The 22,880-nt window shown below is 43.8% G+C and overlaps 1 protein-coding gene across 1 annotated transcript; it reads left to right on the forward strand.

Moving 5' to 3' along the window:
- Nucleotides 1-524: 524 nt before the first annotated feature.
- LOC143440661 (cationic amino acid transporter 3-like) lies at nt 525-9,853 on the forward strand. The gene is made up of 11 exons (XM_076927447.1): nt 525-912; nt 3,417-3,575; nt 4,646-4,823; nt 6,300-6,412; nt 6,559-6,781; nt 6,946-7,085; nt 7,183-7,285; nt 7,407-7,618; nt 7,765-7,931; nt 9,490-9,598; nt 9,732-9,853. The coding sequence occupies exons 1-11, from the start codon at nt 540-542 to the stop codon at nt 9,851-9,853; spliced, it is 1,899 nt and encodes a 632-aa protein (XP_076783562.1). The 5' UTR covers nt 525-539.
- The last annotated feature ends 13,027 nt before the right edge of the window (nt 9,854-22,880 follow it).

Consider the following 22,880-nt stretch of genomic DNA (forward strand, 5'->3'; position numbering starts at 1 on the left):
GTTTTTAGCTGTGGTGTGGCTCGGTTTTAGCACATACCTTTAATCCAGGAGTTTTCTGCTTGACCATTTTAAACTGGATTGGAGTCAACCATAGGCCAAGAAGCGGAGCAAGCAACCAGTTGACAGGAAGTGAACGTAGGATTTTTAAGAAACAAACAAACAACAACAACAACAACAACAACAACAAAAACAGAGTGTAAGAGGGAGTCAGAAGGACGGATAGAGAGACACCGGAAGTAGAAGGGAGAGACACTGAGTTTAAAGGAAGTGTTTTGGATATGGGCTTGAGGGAGGGGTTTCTTTCTGGGACATCGTCTGAGAAGGAAGTTCAGCTGGGTGCTTTCTCTGCCTCTCTGAGCTAGCAGGCTTTCCCAGCATCTGGCTCCAGAGTCTTCATTGGTAAAATGCAACGGTTGAGATTTTGTTAAAAACACGTGCTTAAATTAAAGGCATAAACCACCACACGCTGTCAGGTGATCACTCATGATTTCTCATCTCGTTTTCCTGCAGAGTTCTGATCCCTCTACCAGGCACTAAAAATGTTATGGCAGAACCTCCATCGGTTTGGCCAGAAGTTGGTTCGCCGGCGGCCCCTGGCGGCAAACGAACAGTCTGAGTCTTCCTTGTCTCGATGTCTGACCACTTTGGACCTGGTGTCCTTGGGTGTGGGCAGTACACTGGGTGCAGGCGTGTACGTCCTGGCTGGGGAGGTGGCCAGAGAGAAAGCTGGACCGTCCATCATCATCTGCTTCTTGATTGCTGCTCTGTCTTCAGTGATGTCTGGACTCTGTTACGCGGAGTTTGGAGCCAGGGTACCTTGTTCTGGTTCCGCATATCTCTACAGCTATGTCACAGTGGGCCAGCTGTTGGCTTTTATCACCGGCTGGAACCTCATACTCAACTATGTCATTGGTGAGGAGATGGGGACTTAGAATGGGCATGGGTATGAGGTGGGGTGGAATAGGCAAAGTGGGTTTTACCCTCCATTCGTAAGCAGTCACTTGGGGCGAGGAGCTTGGGTAGTGAGGACTCTAGATGCCATTCTCCCTCTTTGCTGCTTCCTTAAAGGATTAAACCTAGAAGTTAAACCTGGAAGAAGTGAGATTTGTAGTGAATGGACATCTGTTTCTTTTTGTTTGAGACAGCCTCACTATGGAAATCAGGCTGGTTTCAACTTTGTGGAGATACTCCCAGCTTGGCCTCCCTAACGCTAGGATTATAGGTGTGACCCACCATGCCTTACAAGACCTCTTGTTTCTTTTCTTTTCTTTTCTTTTCTTTTCTTTTCTTTTCTTTTCTTTTCTTTTCTTTTCTTTTCTTTTCTTTTCTTTTCTTTCTTTCTTTCTTTCTTTCTTTCTTTCTTTCTTTCTTTCTTTCTTTCTTTCTTTCTTTCATGAATACAGGGTCTTATCTAGCCCAAGCTGTCCTCGAACTTGCTATATAGCAGAAAACAGCCTCAAATCTTTGATATGCATGCTTCTACTTCTCAAGTGCTGGGATTACAAACCATGTGCCATCTGGTCTGGCCTGGTCCCCCATCCCTTATTTCCATTTTCGTTGTTAAAGTTTATTTTATTTTTAATTATGTGTGTATGAAGTTTGTACATGCAAGTGCAGGTGTCTGAACGGCCAGAGGCATTGGGAAACCTGAAGCAGGAGTCACAAGCCACTTGACATGTGCACTGGAAACTAATCTCAGGTCTCATGAAAGAGCGGTGTGCTCTTGTAACCTCTCACACATCTCTCCAGACCCCCCCCCCGTCCCCCCAACGCCCCGCTTCTGCTTTGAGACAGAGTCACAGAGTCTCACTACATAGCCCAGGGGTGACCTGGAACTCACTATGTAGAGATCAAATTCACCTTGAGCTCACAGAGTTCCCCTGTCTCTGCTTCCGGAATGCTGGGATCAAACGTGTGTGCCTCCATGCAGGGTATCAGGGTTTTATATAAGTAGGCCAGGTTGGTCTTGAGCTCTCTATGTTAACTGAGGATGTAGCTCAGGCAGTCCTTGATCTTGGTGTATATAAGGCCTCAAATCATATATATATATATATATATATATATATATATATATATATATATATAAGCTTTTACTTCACCACACTCAGCCTCTCAGGATTTTTTTTTTTTTTTTTTTTTTTTGAGTGTCAAAGACAAAGGTTTCTCTATATAGCCCTAGCTGTCCCGGAATTCATGGTATAGACTTCCTTGTTTGTTCCTTCTGAGTGCTGGCATTAAAGGCCTGCAGACTGTCTAGAAATTCCTTGTACATTTCAAGGAGATTAGTTTTATAGACTCTGTATCATTTGGAGTGTTCGTTTACTGCTACATTTTTGAAAAATTCCTAGACTACCATTTTGTTTGTTTTTGCAGTGTCTGGGCTCAAACCCAGGGCCCTGTGTATGCGAGGCAAGTACCCTGCCACGGAACTAAATGCCTATCTCAAGAAACTCTTGTGAGATTATATATCTTTATTTATTTATTTATTTATTTATTTATTTGATTTTTAAAAAGATTTATGTATTTATTTTATTTATATGAGTACACTGTAGCTTTTTAATGTGTCTTTAGACACATTAAAAGAAGGCATCAGATCCCATTATAGATACTTGTGAGCCACCATGTGGTTTCTGGGAATCGAACTAAAGATCTCTGGAAGCAGTGCTCTTAACCACTGAGCCACCTCTCCAGCCCCCTAATTTTATTTTTATTTGTTTACATTTCAAATGACATTCTCCTTCCCAGTTACCCTTCCACAAACCCTCCATCCCCTTCCTACTCTCTCCCATTCCTTTGCCTCTGTGAGGGTGCTCCTCTACCCATTCACCCACTCCTGCCTCACTGTTCTAGCTTCTCCCTATGCTGGGGCATCACACATCCACAGGACCAAGGGCTTCCCCTTCCACTGATACCAGATAAGACCATCCTCAGCTACATATGTATCCTTCCATGCTTACTCTTTGGTTGGCGGTTTAGTCCCTGGGAGCTCTGGGTGGTGGTCCAGTTAGTTGATATTGTTTTTTCTAAGGGGTTGCAGTCCCCTTCAGCTCCTTCAGTCCTTCCCCTAGCTCTTCCACTGAGGTTTTTAGGCTCAGTCTGATGGTTGGCTGTGAGTATTTGCATCTGTATTGGTCAAGTACTGGTAGAACCTCTCAGGGAACAGCCATACCAGGCTCTTTCAGCAAGCGCTTCTTGGCATCAGCAATAGTATCAGGGTTTGTTGTCTGCAGATGGGATGGATCCCTAGGTGGTGTGGTCTCTGGATGGCCTGGAACAGAGAGATTATATATCTTGTGTGTGATTTTCACCCCTGCTCCTCACAGCAGAGATTGAGATTAGATATGTTTCTCTTCTTTCTGTCTGTATCTAAGGGTTCACTTCCTGCTTGTAAATGAAGGTTCCCCTTCTTCTTGCAGGTGCAGCCAGTGTGGCTCGGGCCTGGAGTGCGGCTTTCGATGGCCTCATAGGGAACCATATCTCCCAAACCATGCAGACGACTTTCCCGATCCAAGTGCCCAGCTTTCTGGCCAAGTATCCAGACTTTTTTGCGCTTGGTCTGGTGATAGTCCTCACTGGTGAGACATGCTGGAGATGGGTGGTGAGTGTGGGGGAGGAATGGAGCCAGTGGAAGATGTGAAATCTAAGGCACCAGAGGGCAGAGTGTGAGTCAGGGGTTTTCCCATACTGGGGGCTGTGAGTCTGTAGTAGAATACTGAGTAACCAGCTAATTGCATCATTTACCAATCCAGCCCCAAGTGGTGCTTACATTTGACTTGAAGAGGAGAAAGGTCTAACTCAAAACCTAAGGCATTATTCAAAGCTAATAGAACAATTTCTCCCTGGAGCCCCACATTGTTTTCATTCCGGACATTTTGCAGCCGTTTGACCCTGATGACATTATGGCCTACATTTTCCTTGAAGATCCTGATTTTATTTCATGTAATTTTTTTCCCAATAAAGATGATTATTGTGTGCATTAAAAAAAATAGAATACTGAGTAACAAATACCTAGCTTTTGTACCCTCTTCCTCACTGTGACAAGCCAGGTGTCTGTGGTACCCCCCCCCCCTTATGTTGAGATCCACTGGTGTAGAATTAGCTTCTACTTCTGCAATTACATTGATTGATTGATTGATTGATTGTATGTGTGTGTGTGGGTTACATGCCTATGGAGGTCACAGGACAAATTGTGGAAGTTGGTCCTCTCTACCATGTAAGGACCCAGAGACAGAACTCAGATTGCCAGGCTTTTTGGTAAGCATTTTTACCTGATAAGTCATCTTGCAAGACTTTCTTCTGTATGAAGACCAAATTAAAAAGAAATTAGATCTTACTTTATGTGTATGTGTTTTGTCTGCCTGCATGTATGTATGGATACCAAGTATCTGCCTGGTGCCATAGTGCCTGTGAAGGAAGTATCAAAGCCACCATATGGGTTCTAGGAACCAAACCTCTGCAAGAGGAGCCAGTGCTTTTAATGAACCATCTCTCCAGCCTAAAATTTTGACATTGACCCACAGTCTCTCTTGTGTATCTGGGTTGGTTAAGCTCTTAATTCCACCACTTGTGTCCTGGCATTGTGGGTGTGTGCGACCACAGCCATGTTAGGGTTCTTACTGCTTTCTTTCCATTCTCTTTCCTGCAGGAATCCTGGCCCTGGGAGCACGAGAGTCAGCCCTGCTCACCAGGGTTTTCACAGGAGTGAATCTTTTGGTGCTGTGTTTTGTGTCCCTCTCTGGCCTCATTAACGGCAAGCTACACAACTGGCAGCTCACAGAGGATGACTACAAACTGGCTCTGTCAGGATCCAACAGCACTGACAGGTCAGGAGCCTCAAAGGACACAGCTAGCTCAGGGCAGGAAGGGGCGCGGAGAGTAGGAGTCTGGCTATTGGGCCCAAGTGAGGCATGTAGCAGCCCAAAACTGTGTGCCAACAGAGACATACTGTGGAAGTTGTGTATAACCTTTCAGTGGTTTTCTTTCTTTTTTTTTTTTTTTTTTTCTTTTTGGTTTTCTCTGTGTAGTTCTGGCTGTTCTGGAACTCACTCTGTAGACCAGGCTGGCCTCGAACTCAGAAATCCGCCTGCCTCTGCCTCCCAAGTGCTGGGATTACAGGTGTGTGCCACCACTGCCCGGCTTCAGTGGTTTTCTTTTTAAAATTATTTTAATATTTACTCTGTAGACTAGGCTGAGATTTGCCTGCCTCAGTCTCCTGAATGCTGGCATTAAAGGGTTGTGTCCTGCCCCACCCCCATCAGCATTTTTGTTTCTCTCAAGACAAGGTCTCGCTATATAACTCTAAATGTCCTGGCAGGTTTGTTTGTTCTAAAGATTTATTTATTTTATATATGTGAGTACAATGTATTTGTCTTCAGACACCAGCAGTGGGCATTGGATTGTATTACAGATGGTCATGAGCCGTTGATGGGATTGAACTCAGGACCTCTGGAAGAACAGTGTGCTCTTAACTGCTGAGCCATGTCTCTAGCCCCGTGCTTGGCAGTTAATATTTATTTGTGTATGAGTGATTTTGACTGGATATATGTACATGTACCATGTGCATGCCTGGTGCATGTGGAGGCCAGAAGAGGGCTTTGGATACCCTGTAATTGGAATTAAACATGGTTGTGAACTACCATGTGAGTGCTGAAAACTGAACCTAAGGCCCTCTGGAAGAGCAGCCAGTGCTCTTAACTGCTGAGTCATCTGTCTAGTCTCCTTTATGGTGGTTTTTGAGGCAGGGGAATCATGGATCTCAGCCTGGCATCTAACTTACAGTGTAGTGAAGGATGACCACAGGTTTCTGTTTGTTTGTTTGTTTGTTTGTTTGTTTTGTTTGTTTGTTTTTTTGAGACAGGGTTTCTCTGTAGCCCTGGCTGTCCTGGAACTCACTCTGTAGACCAAGCTGGCCTTGAACTCAGAAATCCTCCTGCCTCTGCCTCCCAAGTGCTGGGATTAAAGGCATTTGCCACTTCTGCCTAGCAACCACATGGATTCTCTTGCTTCTATTTCTCAAGTGCCAGGATTATACATGTTGGTATCAAACCCATAGTATGTATGTTAAGCAAGCACTCTATCAACTGATGCTTAGGACATAGGTCCTAGCATCTCCTGTTCTGCATCTTCACTGCTTTTGTGTTTTGAGACAAGGTCTTGCTGTGTAGTCCAGGCTGGCTCTGAGGTATACAGTTAGAGTTAGCTGTGAACCTTCAGCCTCCGGTTCCTGTGCTGGGATTATAGGCATACCCCATTATGCCCTGTGTCCCTGCAATGATTTTCTCCTCCTTCTCTTGCCACAGCTTGGGACCACTGGGCTCTGGAGGGTTCATGCCTTTTGGCCTGACTGGGATTCTCCGTGGTACAGCAACATGTTTCTTCGCCTTCATTGGGTTCGACTGTATTGCGAGTACAGGTGAGTAGTAGTCCCTCTGTCCTATAAAAAGCATATACATGTAGGGCTGGTGGAGGGTTAGCCTGCTTTTGGGAGCATAGGCGAGGAGTGGATGTGTGTTGTGGCCTGTGAGTGCTTCTGAATCAAGGTCTGTTGCATCCCTGCAGGGGAAGAGGCCCGTTGTCCCCAGCGTTCCATCCCATTGGGCATCGTGACCTCACTCTTCATTTGCTTTCTGATGTATTTTGGTGTTTCGGCGGCACTCACCCTCATGATGCCCTACTACCAGATTAACATCAACAGCCCCTTGCCCCAGGCATTTATCCACGTTGGATGGGATCCTGCTCGCTATGCAGTAGCTGTGGGAACCTTATGTGCCCTTTCATCCAGGTTGGTATCAAAGGTTTTTCTCATTTGCTGCTAGATTCTCAGCTGCCTCAACCTTTCAAATAGAGAGAAGAGAGGGAGGGGAAATGTCATACATGGCTAAAGGAGCAGGGCCTGCTCGTTGACACTCTCTGGAGTCTCTTACGTGTGTTCCTCTTCTCTAATAGCCTCATCGGTTCCATTTTCCCTGTGCCTCGGGTGGTGTATTCCATGGCAGAGGATGGGCTCCTGTTCCGGAAACTCGCCTGTGTTCATCCTCGAACGCACACCCCTGTCCTAGCCACGGTGCTTTGTGGAACCATTGCAGGTAAGACAACCGGCCTTACCAATTTCACCAGCTTGGCTGTGTTCACTAGCTAATGCCTCACAGGTTTTACAGCAACCTTTTGTTCTCATCACTTTAGCATTTATGGCTTTCCTCGTTGAGCTCAGTGATCTGGTGGACCTTTCATCCATAGGGACCCTGCTCGCCTACTCCTTGGTGGCCTTCTCTGTTCTGGTCCTCAGGTGAGACTCCATCACATCTTGGCTGAGTGTTATGGGGCCATGAAGACAGCCAGATGCTTATCCTGTCACTTGTATGAATGGGGGTAGCTGGTAATATTTCTATGCTATCTCATTCATTTAGGTACCAACCAGACCAGAACTTAAGCTCTTGTAAGAAGGAGAAATCTGAGAGTGTAGCTGTTGAGCTGGAGCCTGGACTAGAACTTTCTTCATGCACGGAGCCTATTTCTCCAGAAGGGACTCCAGGGATTGCAAGGAGTCTCTGTATCCCCACGGATACCACCCCAACTCTGAGATCTGGCCGGATTGTCTATGGATGTGCTTCCCTGCTTGGTGACCGCTGGGACTTTACTCCTTGGGCATTTGGAAGCTGATAGCATGGGATGGATGTCATTAGCAGAGCAGGAGGCACAGTACACACAGGTTTGGTGGGATGTCGCCCAGTGTTCTGACAGACTTCTTCCCAACTTGACTTGCAGTCTTCCTTCTGATGCTCCTGTGCCTGATCCTGGCCCAGTGGTCCACACAGCTATTCTCTGGACACCCAGTTTTGATAGCTGTGGCTGCTTTACTGTTGCTTCTTACTGTCGGGGTAGTCATTGTCATCAGGAGACAGCCTCAGAGCACCACTCCTCTCCACTTCAAGGTAGGTGACTGAGTTCTCTAAGATAATCCACCCTAGGGAGGTGGTCACACCTGACTTAAGTTCTAAGCATGTTTTACTTTACCATGGAAGGAAGGGGCGGGGACTGATAAAACCACTGGACATGCTGAGCATGGTGGTCCTTGTCTTTAGTCTCAGAACTCAGGAGACAGAAGCAGGGATAAGTAATCTTCCAATTTGAGGCCAGCTTGGTCTACACAGAGTATTTCAGGCCAGCAAAGGCTACATAGTGAGTGCCTGTTTCACAACCCCCTTTCAATACACCAATGGGCAGAGCTCCCAGATAGTCCGGAGGCTCACATATTAAAGGCCAGCATGAGCTGTAGCTACTTCTAGACTAGTAGTTTAGTGAAATTCTGTCTCAAAATAAAAATAATACAGATATGTTGTTGCTACATACCTATACTTTTAATACTAGGGAGATGGAGAGAACTCAGGAATTGAAGGCTATGCTCAGTTTGAGGAAACAAACAAAAATCCCAAAGTGCCTTCTCCCCCAAGTCTGGGAGATGTAACTCAGTGGTACAATACTTGCTTAATATGCCTGAAACTCTGGGTGCAATCCCCAGTACTGAAAAGAAGTCAGAGGGAGGTGGGAACATAGTCAGATGGTGGAGTGATAGTTTAGAATGCATGAAGTCTTGGGTTTGATGCTAGCACCACATGAACCAAGAATAGTGGTGCATGTTTATAATCCCAGAACAGGGGAAGTGTAGGGGCTGGAGAACCAAAAGTTCAGGGACCTTTTTGAGACTAGGTCCAAAAAATAAGACATCTGCTGCTGGATGTGGTGGTGTGTGCCTTTAATCCTAGCATTCAAGAGGCAGAGGCAAGCAGATCTCTGAGTTTGAGGCCAGCCTGGTCTATAGAATGGGTTGCAGGACAGCCAGGACTACTCAGAAACCCTGTCTCAAAAAAAGCAAAATCAATCAAATAAAGAAAAGACATCTAGGGGCTGGAGAGATGGCTCAGTGGTTAAGAACACTGGCTGCTCTTCCAAAGGTTCTGAGTTCAATTTCCAGCAACCATATGGTGGCTCACAACCATCTTTAATGGGATCTGATGCTCTCTTCTGGCATGCAGGTGTACATGCAGCTAGAACACTAATATACATAAAATAAATAAATAAATCTTAATAAAATATTTTAAAAATGGAAAAAAAAAAAGACATCTGCTGCTGGGTATGTGGCACATGCCTTCAATGTACCTTTAATCCAAGCACTCAGGAGGCAGAGACAGGCAGATCTCTGAGTTCAAGGGCAGCCTGGTTTACAAAGAGAGTTTCAGGACAGCTAGGACTGTTATACAGAAAAACCTTGTCTCAACCCCCTTTCCCCCCCCCCCAAAAAAAAAGGCACTAGGTTACAAGCCCCATCTTACTGTTTTGGTGCTCAGTATATGTCCCTTCTGGCATATCCCATGGGGTCTCCAGTATGAGCAGGAACTGAGAGCAGAGCCCAGGGAGGGGGCTGTGTCTTTCTCTCATGGGAAAGATTTCAGGTGTCTGGTGTGCACAGGGATTTACAGGCTGTGCCCACAGGTTCCAGCCCTGCCCGTGCTTCCTGCACTGAGTATCTTTGTGAATATCTACCTGATGATGCAAATGACTTCTGGGACCTGGATTCGCTTTGGAATCTGGATGGTGATTGGTGAGTAGCTTACTGGGGAAGAGATCCTTTGGCAACCGAGTCCAACAGTTTTCTAATTGCCTGTCTTTGAAAGGTTCTGAGGCCATGTGGAGAATTCCCCAGTGGGTACCTCACTGTCTCTATTCCGTTTTAGGATTTGCTATCTACTTTGGATATGGGATCCAGCATAGCTTGGAAGAGAAGAATGACCAACAGCCAACAGCCTCAAGCTCCCAGACTCTCCAGGAACATACTCCCAGGGTTGAGTTACCTTAACTGCAGAAACTGGATGCTTCCAGGACCCCATGGATGTCCCTTCCCTTCCCTTCCCTTCCCTTCCCTTCCCTTCCCTTTTCCCTTCTCCTCCCTCTCCCCTTCCCCTTCCCTTTCTTCCTTCCTTCCGTGTGTGTGTGTGTGTGTGTGTGTGTGTGTGTGTGTGTGTGTGTGTGTTGGGGAGGCAGTACTGGGAATTGAACTTAGAGTCTTGGTGCATCTGAGACAAATGCCCCACCACTGAACTATCTCCTGTAGGTGTCTTTAGGTCAAGGAAAAGTTTGAATATTTGTGGGCTGGAGATGGTAGATGGGACTTATTTTTATAGCATTGTTATTTGTGAGCACGTTCCTAACTTTTTTTTGTGTGTGTACTAAAATCAGTTCCATGATTTTGTATATGTTAGGCAAGTATTCTACCGATGAGCCACCTCCCTAGCCCCTTTAGTTATTTAATTGACAATAAAATTTAGATATTCACATATTGTAGAATAGCTAAATAAAACTGATTAATGTATCTATCTGCTTCTTTTTATGTTTGGGTAGGGTTAGTCTTGCATGGCCCAAGTCAGACTTGAACTTGAACTTGAGATCTTCTGAACATTCTTACTTATGGAGAGAGAGAGAGAGAGAGAGAGAGAGAGAGAGAGAGAGAGAGAGAGAAAGAGAGAGAGAGAGAACAATGTGCCAGAGTGTTTGTGGAGGTCAAAGGACAACTTTGTAGATTCCTTCTCCCTTTCCACCTCAGTTCTTTAGGCTTTTGTGGCAACCACCTTACCCACGGAGGCATCTTGTTGGCCTCTATATCCCTCCCCCGCAATTCCCGAACAGTATCATGCACTCCTGACCCTTCTGTCACCAGTTCTCCAAGTGTTGGTATTACCGGTGTGGACAGTGCTCATTGTTGGTTTTTGTTCTGTTTTCCAAGCCATTGGGTTTCTCAATGTAGTTCTGGCTATCCCTGTAACTTACTGTATAGATAGATCATACTGGCCTTGAACTCAGAGATCTCTCCCTGAGTGCTGGGATTAAAGGCATGTGCCAACCTTGGCCTGTCACCATGCTCAGTTACTGTGGTGCTAAAAATCATGCCAGGGCTGTAAGCACGTTAAGGCAACCAATTTACCAACCGAGCTACATCCCTATGTTTATGTTTTGTGATGAAAACATTTAAAAATTTTGGAGCATTTTCTAGATATATAGTAAGTACATTGTTCATCTGTGGCAATATGTATATGAACTTGGAGTATGTATATTATGTTAAGTGAAATAAATGAGGTTTGAACAAATATGGCTTTATTTTTCTGTGCGTGTATGTGGGTAGACCTGTGTCATGCATGCATGTGGACACCAGAGAACAATTTGTGGGAGTCAGTTCTGTCCTACCATGTGGGGCTTTAACCTTGAACTCAGGTCATCAGACTTAGTAGTAGCAATTACCTTTATCAGCTGAGCCATCTTGCCATCTCTTTTTTTTTTTTTTTTTTTTTTTTTTTTTTTTTTAAATCAAAAATACAGTTTCATTATGTATCCTAGGCTGGCCACCAACTCAGGCAACTTTCCTGTATCAGCGTCTTGAGTGCTGATTGCCTTGCATGCCACCACACCCAGCTTGGTGGATTAATGCTCAATTCCTATTAAGATTCAGAGACTGGCCAGGTATGATGGCATATCCCTGAAACAAAGTTTTGGTAGAAGGATCACAAGTTTGAGGTCAGCTTAGCCTTCATGGTGATGTAGGGAGGTGGTGTAGGGAATACCAAACAAGTAAAACCAAAACATGTAGTGGTTGGAGAGCTGGCTCTGCTATTAAACTTGCTACTCTTGTACAGTACCTGGGTTCGATTCCCAGCATTCTCATGGTAGTTCATCTGTCTGTTATTCCAGTTCTAAGGGATCCAACACTTCCTTCTCGCCTCTGCAGCCTCCTGAAAGCATGTGGTGCATGTACGTACAGTCAGGTATACACACACAAAACCAAAAATAACATGTAGAGACTGAGTGAACACAAAATTTACTATCGAAGCTTTATTGAAATGTGAACTTTTTTTCTGCAACGATGGGCATCAGAGCCAGAGACTTGCATCTTCCAAGTAACTGCTCTGTTCCTGAGCTGCACCCCTACCCTGTTTAGATATCAGAAAACAAATGTGATAGTCAAAGGGAAGCTGAGTGGGGTGTTGCATGGCTCTCATCTCAGAACAGTAGGCTAAGGCAGGATAATGCCAAGAGTCGAAGGCCAGCTTAGACTATGTAGTGAGACCCAGTTACAAAAAGGGGTCCGAGAGATAGATGGCTCAGTTGACAAGCATGAGATCCAGAGTTCAGATCCCTGGCTGTTCTAGAACTCACTACGTAGACCAGGCTGGCCTTAAACTCACAGAACTCAAGAGATCCACTTTTTTTTGCCTCCTAAGTGCTGGATTAAGCACATGGTCCAGCACACCTGGCCTTATGCTAGGTCATAACATCTCATTCTCATCTGAAACCAAGTCATACTGCCTGTCTTAGGGTTTTGCTGCTGTGAACAGACACCATGACCATGGCAATTCTTATAAGGACAACATTTAATTGGGGCTGGCTTATAGGTTCAAAGGTTCAGTCCATTATCATCAAGGTGGGAACATGGCAGCGTCCAGACAGATGTGGGGCTGGAGGAGCTGAGAGTTCCATCTCTTATTCCAAAGGCAGCTACCAGAAGACTCACTCCCAAGCAGCTAGGATGAGGGTTTTATAGCCCACACCCACAGTGATATACCTACTCCAAAAGGTCCACACCTTCTAATAGTGCCACTCCCTGGCCTGAATTTATATAAACCATCACACTGCCTTTGTGCATGGCCTTGTATTTCTTGGTGTTCTGCATCATGGTCCTCACTTTCTTATTGCTAATCCCTCTGACTCTCCTCTCACTCATTCTCCCTTCTTTCTCATCACATCTATTTCCTGCTTACAAAGCAATGGTAGGGAAGGGAGAGCCCACCTCCCTTGGTAAGGGGTTCTGGGTCACTTCTGATATTGGCATGGTGTATTCAGAAGTGGGCAGTAAGGAGCACAGTGTCTACACGGATATTTGCACATGAAGCCTAGTGTAGGAGGGAGGCTGCCCCTGAAACCAGAGTCTGACACTGTGAACATGTCTAGAAGCCTCACCTGGAACTAGCTCTATAGACCAGGCTGGCCTAGAATTTATAGAGATCCTTCTGCCTCTGCTTCCCGAGTGCTGGGATTAAAGGTGTGGATCACCACTCACTGGTGAGGATTCAAAATATTAAGATATCACCAAGGCATATGTAATCCAATAATGAAAAGGCCTTAGATAAGATTATTTCTAAGATAAACCAAACATACTCCTTACTTCAGTCCTAGATTCTGTATCCGTCACCAAGTTCCACAGGACATCTCTAAGGTAGTTGTGAGTAGTGGAATGCATCTGAGATTATTCGCCTTCCTGGCACTTGGCCTTGAGCTTTATGCTTTCTCAGGCTCCAGAAACTCTTCTTATCCCATGTCAAACTCAGTTTCTCTTAGTTCCACGCTCCTGCCCAAGATAATCCTCCTCTTATTCTAGGCATCTCATAAAAAAGCTTTGTTCCTGCCTCTGTTTCATATACCCTCCTAGAACTCTAGGAGTCCTGTGGGTCATCGTCCCCTCACCAAGGCAAACAAGTGCCTTCACCCCCCTGCCTCCTTGTGGAATGTTCACTGGCTCCATTAATTCACAAACAGTGCATCTGACTATCCAAGTCCAGCCCAAAGTTACCTTTTAAAACTTTATTATTTTTAATGGATAAATAATTTTTTTTTTTGCTCTCTGTATTACATTTGTAGGGAACACTGATGTTTTGATACATGTATATAACAGGGACTGAGTGAGCCAAAGTAATGCCCATCACCTCCCTCACTTGTGTGCTGAAATATTTGATGTACTTTCTCATTTTGATGTTAGGAGTTCTGGTGACTCTCCTGACATCCTGTACTGGCTTTCCTTTGCATTTCCTTGCTGAGAAATAAGGTGGGATGCATTTCCATTTACTTATTTGCTACCTGGTGATCTCTGACATGTGTCACCCTCCTTTGGGAGAGTCTGTGTTGCATTTGAGGATTCCCCATGCCTCTGTGAGTCTGCAGACTGGTGCACACACAGTACCCTCCCACTTTGCTCCCTGCCCTCTTTTTCATCTACAGACCATACTTCTGATGAAGTCTAATGATCTTTTCTACACACTGTGGTGTGTGTACCAAAGAAAGCACTGTTTGACCCAAGATGGCAACAACCATCTCTATGATTTTTGAGCCTCTGTTAAACCTCACTGCACCCACAGGGGCTTTTCCTGGAATGGCTCATGAGCAGCAACATTAATGATGATAACCACAAGAACAAAAATAGGCATTACTTAGGGAGCTGTCTCTTAGGAGACTGTCTCAAGGAGTTTACGTTGACCATTTAATTTTCAATGTGATTATCCTTATCTATTAGAAATGTACAGGACACACATTTTTTTTTTTTTTAACAAATATTGTCTTGATTTATGGAGGTTTTAGCTTTTAGTTTTTCAACTTTATGAAGGCACAAAAGCTATCCACACAAGCACAGCCTTTTCAAATCACAATGGTGTAAATGTGTGTCCACACGCACCTACTGATTGTTCAGCTTTATGATGGTGTGAGAGGGCATCTGCGGAACTATTGATTTTTCAACTTTGTAATGGTATGAAAGCGTGTCCAATATGACTACTGATCTCAGCTTTGAAAAGCAGACCCAGCACATGACCACTGACTTTGTCAACAGTGAAAGCACACTCAACACAGCACCAATTCTCAGCCTCACAACAGCACAAAAATATAGTAAGTATAACTGATTTTTTTTTACTTTATGACAGTGTAAAAGCACTTCCATACTGCCACTGATTTTTCAACTCTACAATGGTATGAAAGCGTGTCCAATATGACTACTGATCTCAGCTTTGAAAAGCAGACCCAGCACATGACCACTGACTTTGTCAACAGTGAAAGCACACTCAACACAGCACCAATTCTCAGCCTCACAACAGCACAAAAATATAGTAAGTATAACTGATTTTTTTTTTACTTTATGACAGTGTAAAAGCACTTCCATACTGCCACTGATTTTTCAACTCTACAATGGCATGAAAATAGGTTCAATACAACTACTTATTTTCAACTCTGAAAAGTTCTGATTTTTAAACTTCAAGATGGTGTGACAATGGACCTAGTATAATCATAGAATCAGACTCTTCCGTATCACAATGATGCTAATGGGTACTTGATACAACCATTGATTTTCACTTTTGAAACAATATTTTTTCTCCTCCTCCTCTTCCTCTTCCTCCTCCTCCTCTTCCTCCTTCTCTTCCTCGTCTTCCTCTTCCTCCTTCTCCTCCTCCTCCTCTTTCTCCTTCTCTTCCTCTTCCTCTTCCTCTTCTTCTTCTTCTTCTTCCTCCTCCTCCTCCTCCTCCTCCTCCTCCTCCTCCTCCTCCTCCTCCTCCTCCTCCTCTTCTTTTGAGTCGGGGTTATGCTATGTAGGCTAGTCTGGAATCTGGTATGTTGCTCAGGCTAGCCTTGAACTCTCACTCTTTTTATCTCAGCCTCTCGAGATCATAGGCATGTGCTACCATTAGTCAAGAAATTATGTGAGACACTCAGCATTTTATTACTGAATAGCTTTGTGTTGGATTTTGCCCAGGCTAAAGGGTGTGTTCTCAGTACATTTGAGGAAGGCTGGGTTAAAACTGTGGTGCTTGGTTGGTGAGGTGTCTTAAGTGCATTTTCAATTGCTTTTCTTCAGCGTACGATGAGTTTTTTCAGGGGTAGTGAGCAGCTGGTGAATGTCTCACAAAGAGCAAAGAGGTGGGACAGTGATGCTAGCTGAATGGTATATTGCCAAGGCTTAAGGCTTTCCCAAGAGTATCACATGAGCAGAGTTGCTTCCCCAGAATGAACCTGAAGTGTAATAAATGGTGGAATGGTATTGGTGGGCTTTTATGACTTTATTCAACCAACTTATTCAGTAAAAACGCCAGTAGAGAAGGATATGATCATTAAGAAAAGTGATGTTGATACTTTCCCAAATTCACCTCTGGAAAATGACCATGGAAGGCTGGCTTAAGATAAGTTACTCACCAAAGAAAGAACGGATGTATGCCAGAGGCCTTGGTAAGCTTTTTGTAGTCAATGCTTTCAATGTCTGTGAGTCTTTGGAAGTTCTCTGGGATGGCTTATGTTATTGTAAACCTTCTCACACTCCTTACACCGTTTTGCCAATGTGAATTTTCTTATGCTGTCTAAGCTGGTGGCCATGACTAAAAGGCCTTATCATATTCCTTACATTCATGGGTTTTCTCTCCTGTGTTAATTCTCTCATGTTTAAGAAGGCTTGATCTGTATATGAAGGTCTTCCCGAATTCCTTACATTTCAAAGGGTCCCCCCCTCCCCCGTGTGAATTCTCTCAAGCTGGGTGTGGTGATAGCCACAACTAAAGCCCTTCTCACATTCTGCACGTTTATAGCGTTTCTCCCCTGAATGCTCTCTCTTGTGTTTAACCAGGCTTGACACCCATTGAAAGGCCCTCCCACATTCCCTACATTCATGAGGCTTCTTCCCAGTGTGAATCATCTGATGCTGAGTGAGGCAGTTACTCTTGGCACTCAAAGGCTTTCTGACCTGTGTAGATTCTCTTATTCTGACTGAGGTGGGAACTACAAATAAAGGCCTTCCCACAGACTTTACATTCATAGGGCTTATCATCACTATGGATTCTCTTGTGTTGCAGAAGTTTATAGAGATGGCTAAAAGTCTTCCCACGATCACTACACTCAGAGTCTCTCTCTCCCTAGTCAGAAGTTGCTGATGCAGATTGAGTTCATCACCTTGTCTAAAGGGTTCCCCAAAGTCTTTACATAAGTATGGTTTTTCGCCAATGTGAATTTTTTTTATGAATTACAAAGCTCGAACTCCAGCAGAAAGCCTTCCCACAATTGTTACATTCATGACGTTTCTCCCTGGTGTGAATTTTGAGTAAGCTGATTATGCCAGCTGAAGGCTTTCTTACAACCTTTACATTCATAGGGCTTCTTACCAGTGTCAGTTTTTTGATGCCCACTAAGCTGATACCCATGACTAAAGGCCTTCCCGTAGACCTGACATGAGAAGAGGCTCTTCTTTTGAGTTCTCACAAATGGTATAGGTGTGTTTCCTGTATTGGTGGGTGCTTTTCTAGCCCTGTCTGTTAAGTCATTGACATCTTTTTTTTCTCCAGAGCCCTGTGGTTGTTCAGACTCACCCTCATTAATTCTGTCAGGGTGAAAAGACACAGTTTTGTCACTTGTCAACTTCTCTCAAAAGCTCAGTCCATAAATGTTTCTTCTTCTTCTTCTTCTTCTTCTTCTTCTTCTTCTTCTTCTTCTTCTTCTTCTTCTTCTTCTTCTTCTTCTTCTTCTTCTTCTTCTTCTTCTTCTTCTTTTGTGTGTGTGTGTTAAAGGCAAATATTTAATTGGGCCTGGCTTGCACTTTCAAATGTCTAGTCCATTGCCATCATAGCAAGAAGAATGTCAGCATGCCGGCAGCAGTGAACTGGAGAAGGAGCTGAGAGTTCTGCATCTTCATGTGAAGGCATCTAGGAAGAGACTGTCTTCCAGCCAAGTGGTAGGAGTGTCTGTTTTGTACTGGCCTGAGCTCCAAAGACCACCACCATAGTAATTCAATTCCTTCAAAAAGGTAACATCTCCCACAAGGGACATCTCTTAATATTCCCACTTCTTAGGGTCAAACAAATTTATAAATATTTGTAGCTTCAGTTCTATGGACTTCTGATGTTTTGAAAACCAACTATCCATGTAAGGTAACCTGGACTGTTGTCTGTTCACTCCTCTCAGCTATTTCTAAATAAAATATGGGAAACACCCTAACAATAAACTCAAAAATATGAATTTGCTATAGTCCCTTAACTCATAGGTTAAGCGTCCCAAATCAGTTAAAAAGGTTAAAAAAGGGTTGGGTCTAGGCCTTGTATTCCTAAATGTGTTATACAGGCACAATGCCCATGAGCGTATCAATATTCATCTCATTTTTATATTAATAAGAGGCTTGTACCAATGAAAACCTTAAATTTGAGATCAAAGTAAATTTTGTACCATTTAAGAAATTATAACTTCATCTTGATAATAATTATACAGATTTCTACCAATAGGTTATGGCTATGCAATAAGTCCTAGCTAATCCCCCCTGTTCCAACAAAACCACTACTTGTCCCTAGAAAGACAGACCATTATTAACCACATTAGTCTCCAAGCTCAGGGAATAGGGTCGCTGACTCTTCTTTAACTTCTTCATGCTGATTAAGGGCGTTGAGATTTTAGAAGAGGGGTTGGGGGGAAGAGTAAGTTGATAAGCCTCTAATGCTGTGTCTTCACTGAATCCAGATGGAATTCCAGGACATCAGAGGTTTGGGCAGGTCTGCTCAGTATGCTTGATGAGTAGATACACCAAGGCTGTGTATTCTGCAATATACAATTCTCAGAACAAGTTTTAGTATCAAGAAAAAAAAAAATTTCCCACCCCCAGGGGGCTGACATTTTTTTTTTAAAAGATGTTGGTTCTGAAGACTTTTTTCCCTCCCGCTTGTTAAAATTGGTTGTAGTATTTACATTTCAGATTTTATCCTCTTAGCCTACTTCCTCCCACCACCCAGAAACCTCCTATCCCATCCCCCTCCTCATGCTTCTATGAGGCAGTGACTGCACCTACCCCCCCTCACTATCCTCTCCCCACCCTCACATCATTCCCCCCCCCCACTGTGTGTTCATTTTTTTTTTTTTTTAATGGGACCAAGAAACTCCTCTCCCACCTATGTTCGACAAGGCCATCCTCCCCTACATATACCTCTGGAGTCTTGGGTCCCTCCCTATGTGTCCATGTTTTGTTTCCCTATTTGCTCCCTTGAGCATTTTTGTTTCTCATTCTAAGAAGAACTGAGGCATCCCCTCTTGGTCGTCCTTCTTCATGAGCTTCATGTGGTCTGTGGGTTGAGTCTTCGCTAATCCAAGCTTTTGGGCTAACATCCGTGGAGATATGTTTGTGTAACTATCTTCTTTTGGGGTTTTTGGAAGATTACTTTCTTGCTTTTTCTAGGTTATAGTTTCCCTCCTTGTGTTGGAGTTTTCCACCAATTATTCTTTGAAGTGCTGGATTTGTGTTGAGATACTGTGTAAATTTGGATTTGTCATGGAATATTTTGGTTTCTCCATCAATAATGATTGAGAGTTTTGCTGGGTATAGTAGTCTGGGCTGGCATTTGTGTTCTCTTAGGGTCTGTATGATATCGGTCCAGGATCTTCTGGCTTTTATGGTCTCTGATGAGAAGTCTGTTGTAATTCTTATAGGTCTGCCTTTATACGTTACTTTGCCTTTTTCCCTTACTGCTTTTAGTATTTTTTCTTTGTTTTGTACATTTGATGTTTTGACTATTATATGGCGGGAAGTATTTCTTTTCTGGTCTAAACTATTTGGAGTTCTGTAAGCTTCTTGTATATTTATGGACATCTCTTTCTTTAGGTTAGGGAAGTTTTCCTCTATAATTTTGTTGAGGATATTTACTGGTCCTTTAAGTTGGGAGTCTTCCCCCTCATCTATACCTATTATCCTTAGGTTTGGCCTTCTCATTGTGTCTTGGATTTCTTGTATATTATGGGTTAGTAGCTTTTTGTATTTTGCATTTTCTTTGACAGTTGTGTCAATGTTTTCCATGGTATCTTCTGCACATGAGATTCTCTCTTCCATCTCTTGTATTCTGTTGGTGATACTTGTGTCTATGACTCCTGATCTTTTTTTTTAGGTTTTCTATCTCCAGGGTATTGTCCATTTGTGATTTCTTTATTGTTTCTACTTCCATTTTTAGATCCTGCATGGTTTTGTTTAATTCCTTTTCCCGTTTGGTTGCATTTTCTTGCAATTCCTTAAGGGATTTTTGTGTTTCCTCTTTAAGGGTTTCTATCTGTCTACCAGTGCTCTCCTTAAGTTCTTTGAGAGTGTTATTTATGTCTTTCTTAAAGCCCTCTATCATCATCATGAGAAGTGATTTTAATTCTGATTCCTGCTTTTCTGGTGTGATGGGGTGTTCAGGGCTTGCTCTGATGGGGGAGCTGGGTTCTGATGATGCCATGTAACTTTGGTTTCTGTTGCTTACATTCTTGCTCTTGCCTTTTGCCATCTGGTTAACTCTAGTGCTGCCTGTACTTGCTGTCTCTGACTGAAGCCTGTCTTTCTAGTTATCTAGCTTGTGTCTGATCTCCTAGGGGTCCAGATGTCTCTGTGATCTTTTCCAGCTGCACTGATTACAGTGGTACCTCTAGGATGCCTCAGGATATGGTGCCTCCAAGGTAGTAGTCCAGATAGGTGTCTGCTGTTCTGGGTGCAGTGTCTCCTCTAGAATATCTCAGGATATGTTGTCTGAAGCTCTGAGTTCATTTGTTCCTCTGTGGATCTGGATTGAGTGGACCTTCCAGTATGTCTCAGGTGGAATCCGGGGTCGACACAACGGCAGACCTGGCAGAGGTCTGATCCAGGCCTCAGATCTGGGAACTAGTTTCTAAGACACTGTCCAAGTTAGAGCGCCTGGGATCCCTGCTTCCTCTGGGTTCTTGGAGGTTGGGGACAGAGCTGCCACCCAAGATCTGCTCAGTGCTCTGGCCCAGACTGGAAGGAACCAGTGTTCCAGGCTGGGAGTGACTTCCTGGGTCCTTTTGGTTCCCAGTTACTCCCTGTTTAGGGCGGGCCCTGCTGTCTGCTTACCTAGGATACTGCCTGAGTTCGAGCGCCTGGGATCCCTGCTTCCTCTGGGTTCTTGGAGGTTGGGGACAGAGCTGCCACCCAAGATCTGCTCAGTGCTCTATAAATGTTTCTTCTAATAGCTAAATTGTTGGCCCCATGGGATGATTCCATTCTGAAAGGAACATAATGTTAAGAAAACAGATTTATTTATTTTAGTTGTATGCATGTTTTGACTGCATTTCTGTATGTGCACTACATTCCTGCCTGCTGCCAATGGAGGTCAGAAGAAGGCATTGATCACTTAGAACTGGAATTACAGATGGTTGTGACTGACCAGGTGAGTGTTGGGAACTGAACCAGGGTCTTTTATAAGAACAGCAAGTGTTCTTGACTGTTGAGCCACATTTTAGATGCTGGGAATTGAACTTAGGACCTCCGGAAGAGCAGTCAATGTTCTTAACCACTGAGCCATCTCTCCATCCCTCATTTGTTTTTCTCAAAGGGAATCAGAAGGTAAAACTAAGCACAATTCAAAGGCTTCCTCAGCAGAACTGATATTCTAGGACCACAGCTGTTAGTGAGGAAACACCATGGGAATCCATGTTAAAGTCAAATGAGAGAGGACACTGATGACTGTGGCAGTGATTCTCTGCCCCAGTAAGAGAGGAAGAGTTTTGAAAGTAAACAGGATATAGTACACTCTGTAGATGATGAGATGACATACAGGGCTGCTGGGGGGAGGGGGGGGGGCTCATCGAGAACCCTTGGGGCAACATGGATGAACCTGTAGGACACGATGTTAAGTGAAACAAACCAGGCACTGAAAAACAAACATCCCATGTTCTTATTAATAGGGAATGTAAAAAAAGGTGGTGGTGGTACATGCCTTTAATCTCAGCACTTGGGAGGCAAAGGCAGATGGATCTCTGAGTTCAAGGCCAGCCTGTTCTACAGAGAGAGTTCCAGGGTGGGCAGGGCTACACAGAAAGACCCGGTCATGAAAAACAAAATAAAACAAACCAAAAGAAAAAAACCAACCCAACCAACAACAATAAAAAGTTCATTGCTTTGCCCATTGTAAATAGAAGCTTTTCTGCCCTGCCCAGGTTTATGAATATAAACACATATTTACATACTTACAAGGCAATTTAACAACATGGCTACTGGTAGGTAGTAACCTATTCATGCTCTGGACGATTGCCTCACATCCTACATATAGGGACAACAGTAACTGAACTTAGTGTGAAAAAAAAAGGAGGTATGAAGTTAGGAGGGGAACATAGACATGTAGGGGTGAATTTTGGGGGAAGTAAAGGGGTTAAAATGGAGGGAGGATATAATCATATTTCATTGTATACATGTCTAAAATTTTCAAAGAATAAAAAAAGGAAAAAAAGAAAGAAACCCAAGATTGCTGAAGCAGAGGGTAGAATCACAGCATAGGGGCTTCACTTGTAATTGAAACACTTAGACTGAAAGAAAATTTTGAAATAGGACCAAACTAATAAAAATAGCAGGGCCCTGTGATTCCTTTTCCGTAACCTAAATAGTTAAAAATGCTTGTCAGCAGGTTTGGGCCCAGTTAATTAGTTACAGAAAATAGAGAGTTATAAGACAAAGGACAAAGGCTTGTTGAATCATCCAAGGAACTGACTGACCATGAAAGATAAAAAAGTATACAAGGACATCCTTAGAAGAACAGAGATATGTCCAAATGAGTAATAGGCCATCTGGTATTCTTTCACCCTTCCCCCTTTTGGGCCCGCTTGGCCTATACAGCCTGCTGATGTTCAAAAATGTAAAAGAAGCAATCATATGTACCCACGTAAAAATCTCCCACTTCCCCCACCCCTTGCATATAAAAGTCCTAATCCTTTGAGCCTCCGAGTCAGTCCCTCTATCCCCTATGTGAGATATGGAGATATGGGCTGGCCCAGAGCTCTGATATTAAACTGCCTCATGTGTTTGCAGCAAGCCGGTTTCTTGTGAGTTTTTGGGTGGGCGCCGTCCTGAGACTTGAGTGAGAATCCCCCTTTGAGTTTTTTCAAGACAAGGAGGGTTTCCCCAAGTTTGAGGTTAGCTTGGGCTACATAGTGAGTTCCAGGTTATCCAGTGAGATTTGACTAAGTAGCAGATAAAGTACCTTTCCCCAAAAGCTGGGAGACTAAGGAGAAAGGAATAGGGAGGTTGGTTAGTTGACTACAAAAGTACAGATACTGTAAAGGAACACAGATTTACAGCG

The sequence above is a fragment of the Arvicanthis niloticus genome, chromosome 30 (assembly GCF_011762505.2).
Source record: "Arvicanthis niloticus isolate mArvNil1 chromosome 30, mArvNil1.pat.X, whole genome shotgun sequence".
NCBI lineage: Eukaryota > Metazoa > Chordata > Mammalia > Rodentia > Muridae > Arvicanthis > Arvicanthis niloticus.

Coding starts and splice junctions, on each gene's coding strand:
- LOC143440661 (XM_076927447.1), top strand. CDS start 540: ATGTTATGGCAGAACCTCCATCGGTTTGGCCAGAAGTTGGTTCGCCGG. Junction 6,413..6,558: donor CGACTGTATTGCGAGTACAG/GTGAGTAGTAGT, acceptor GCATCCCTGCAG/GGGAAGAGGCCCGTTGTCCC. Junction 6,782..6,945: donor TTATGTGCCCTTTCATCCAG/GTTGGTATCAAA, acceptor CTTCTCTAATAG/CCTCATCGGTTCCATTTTCC.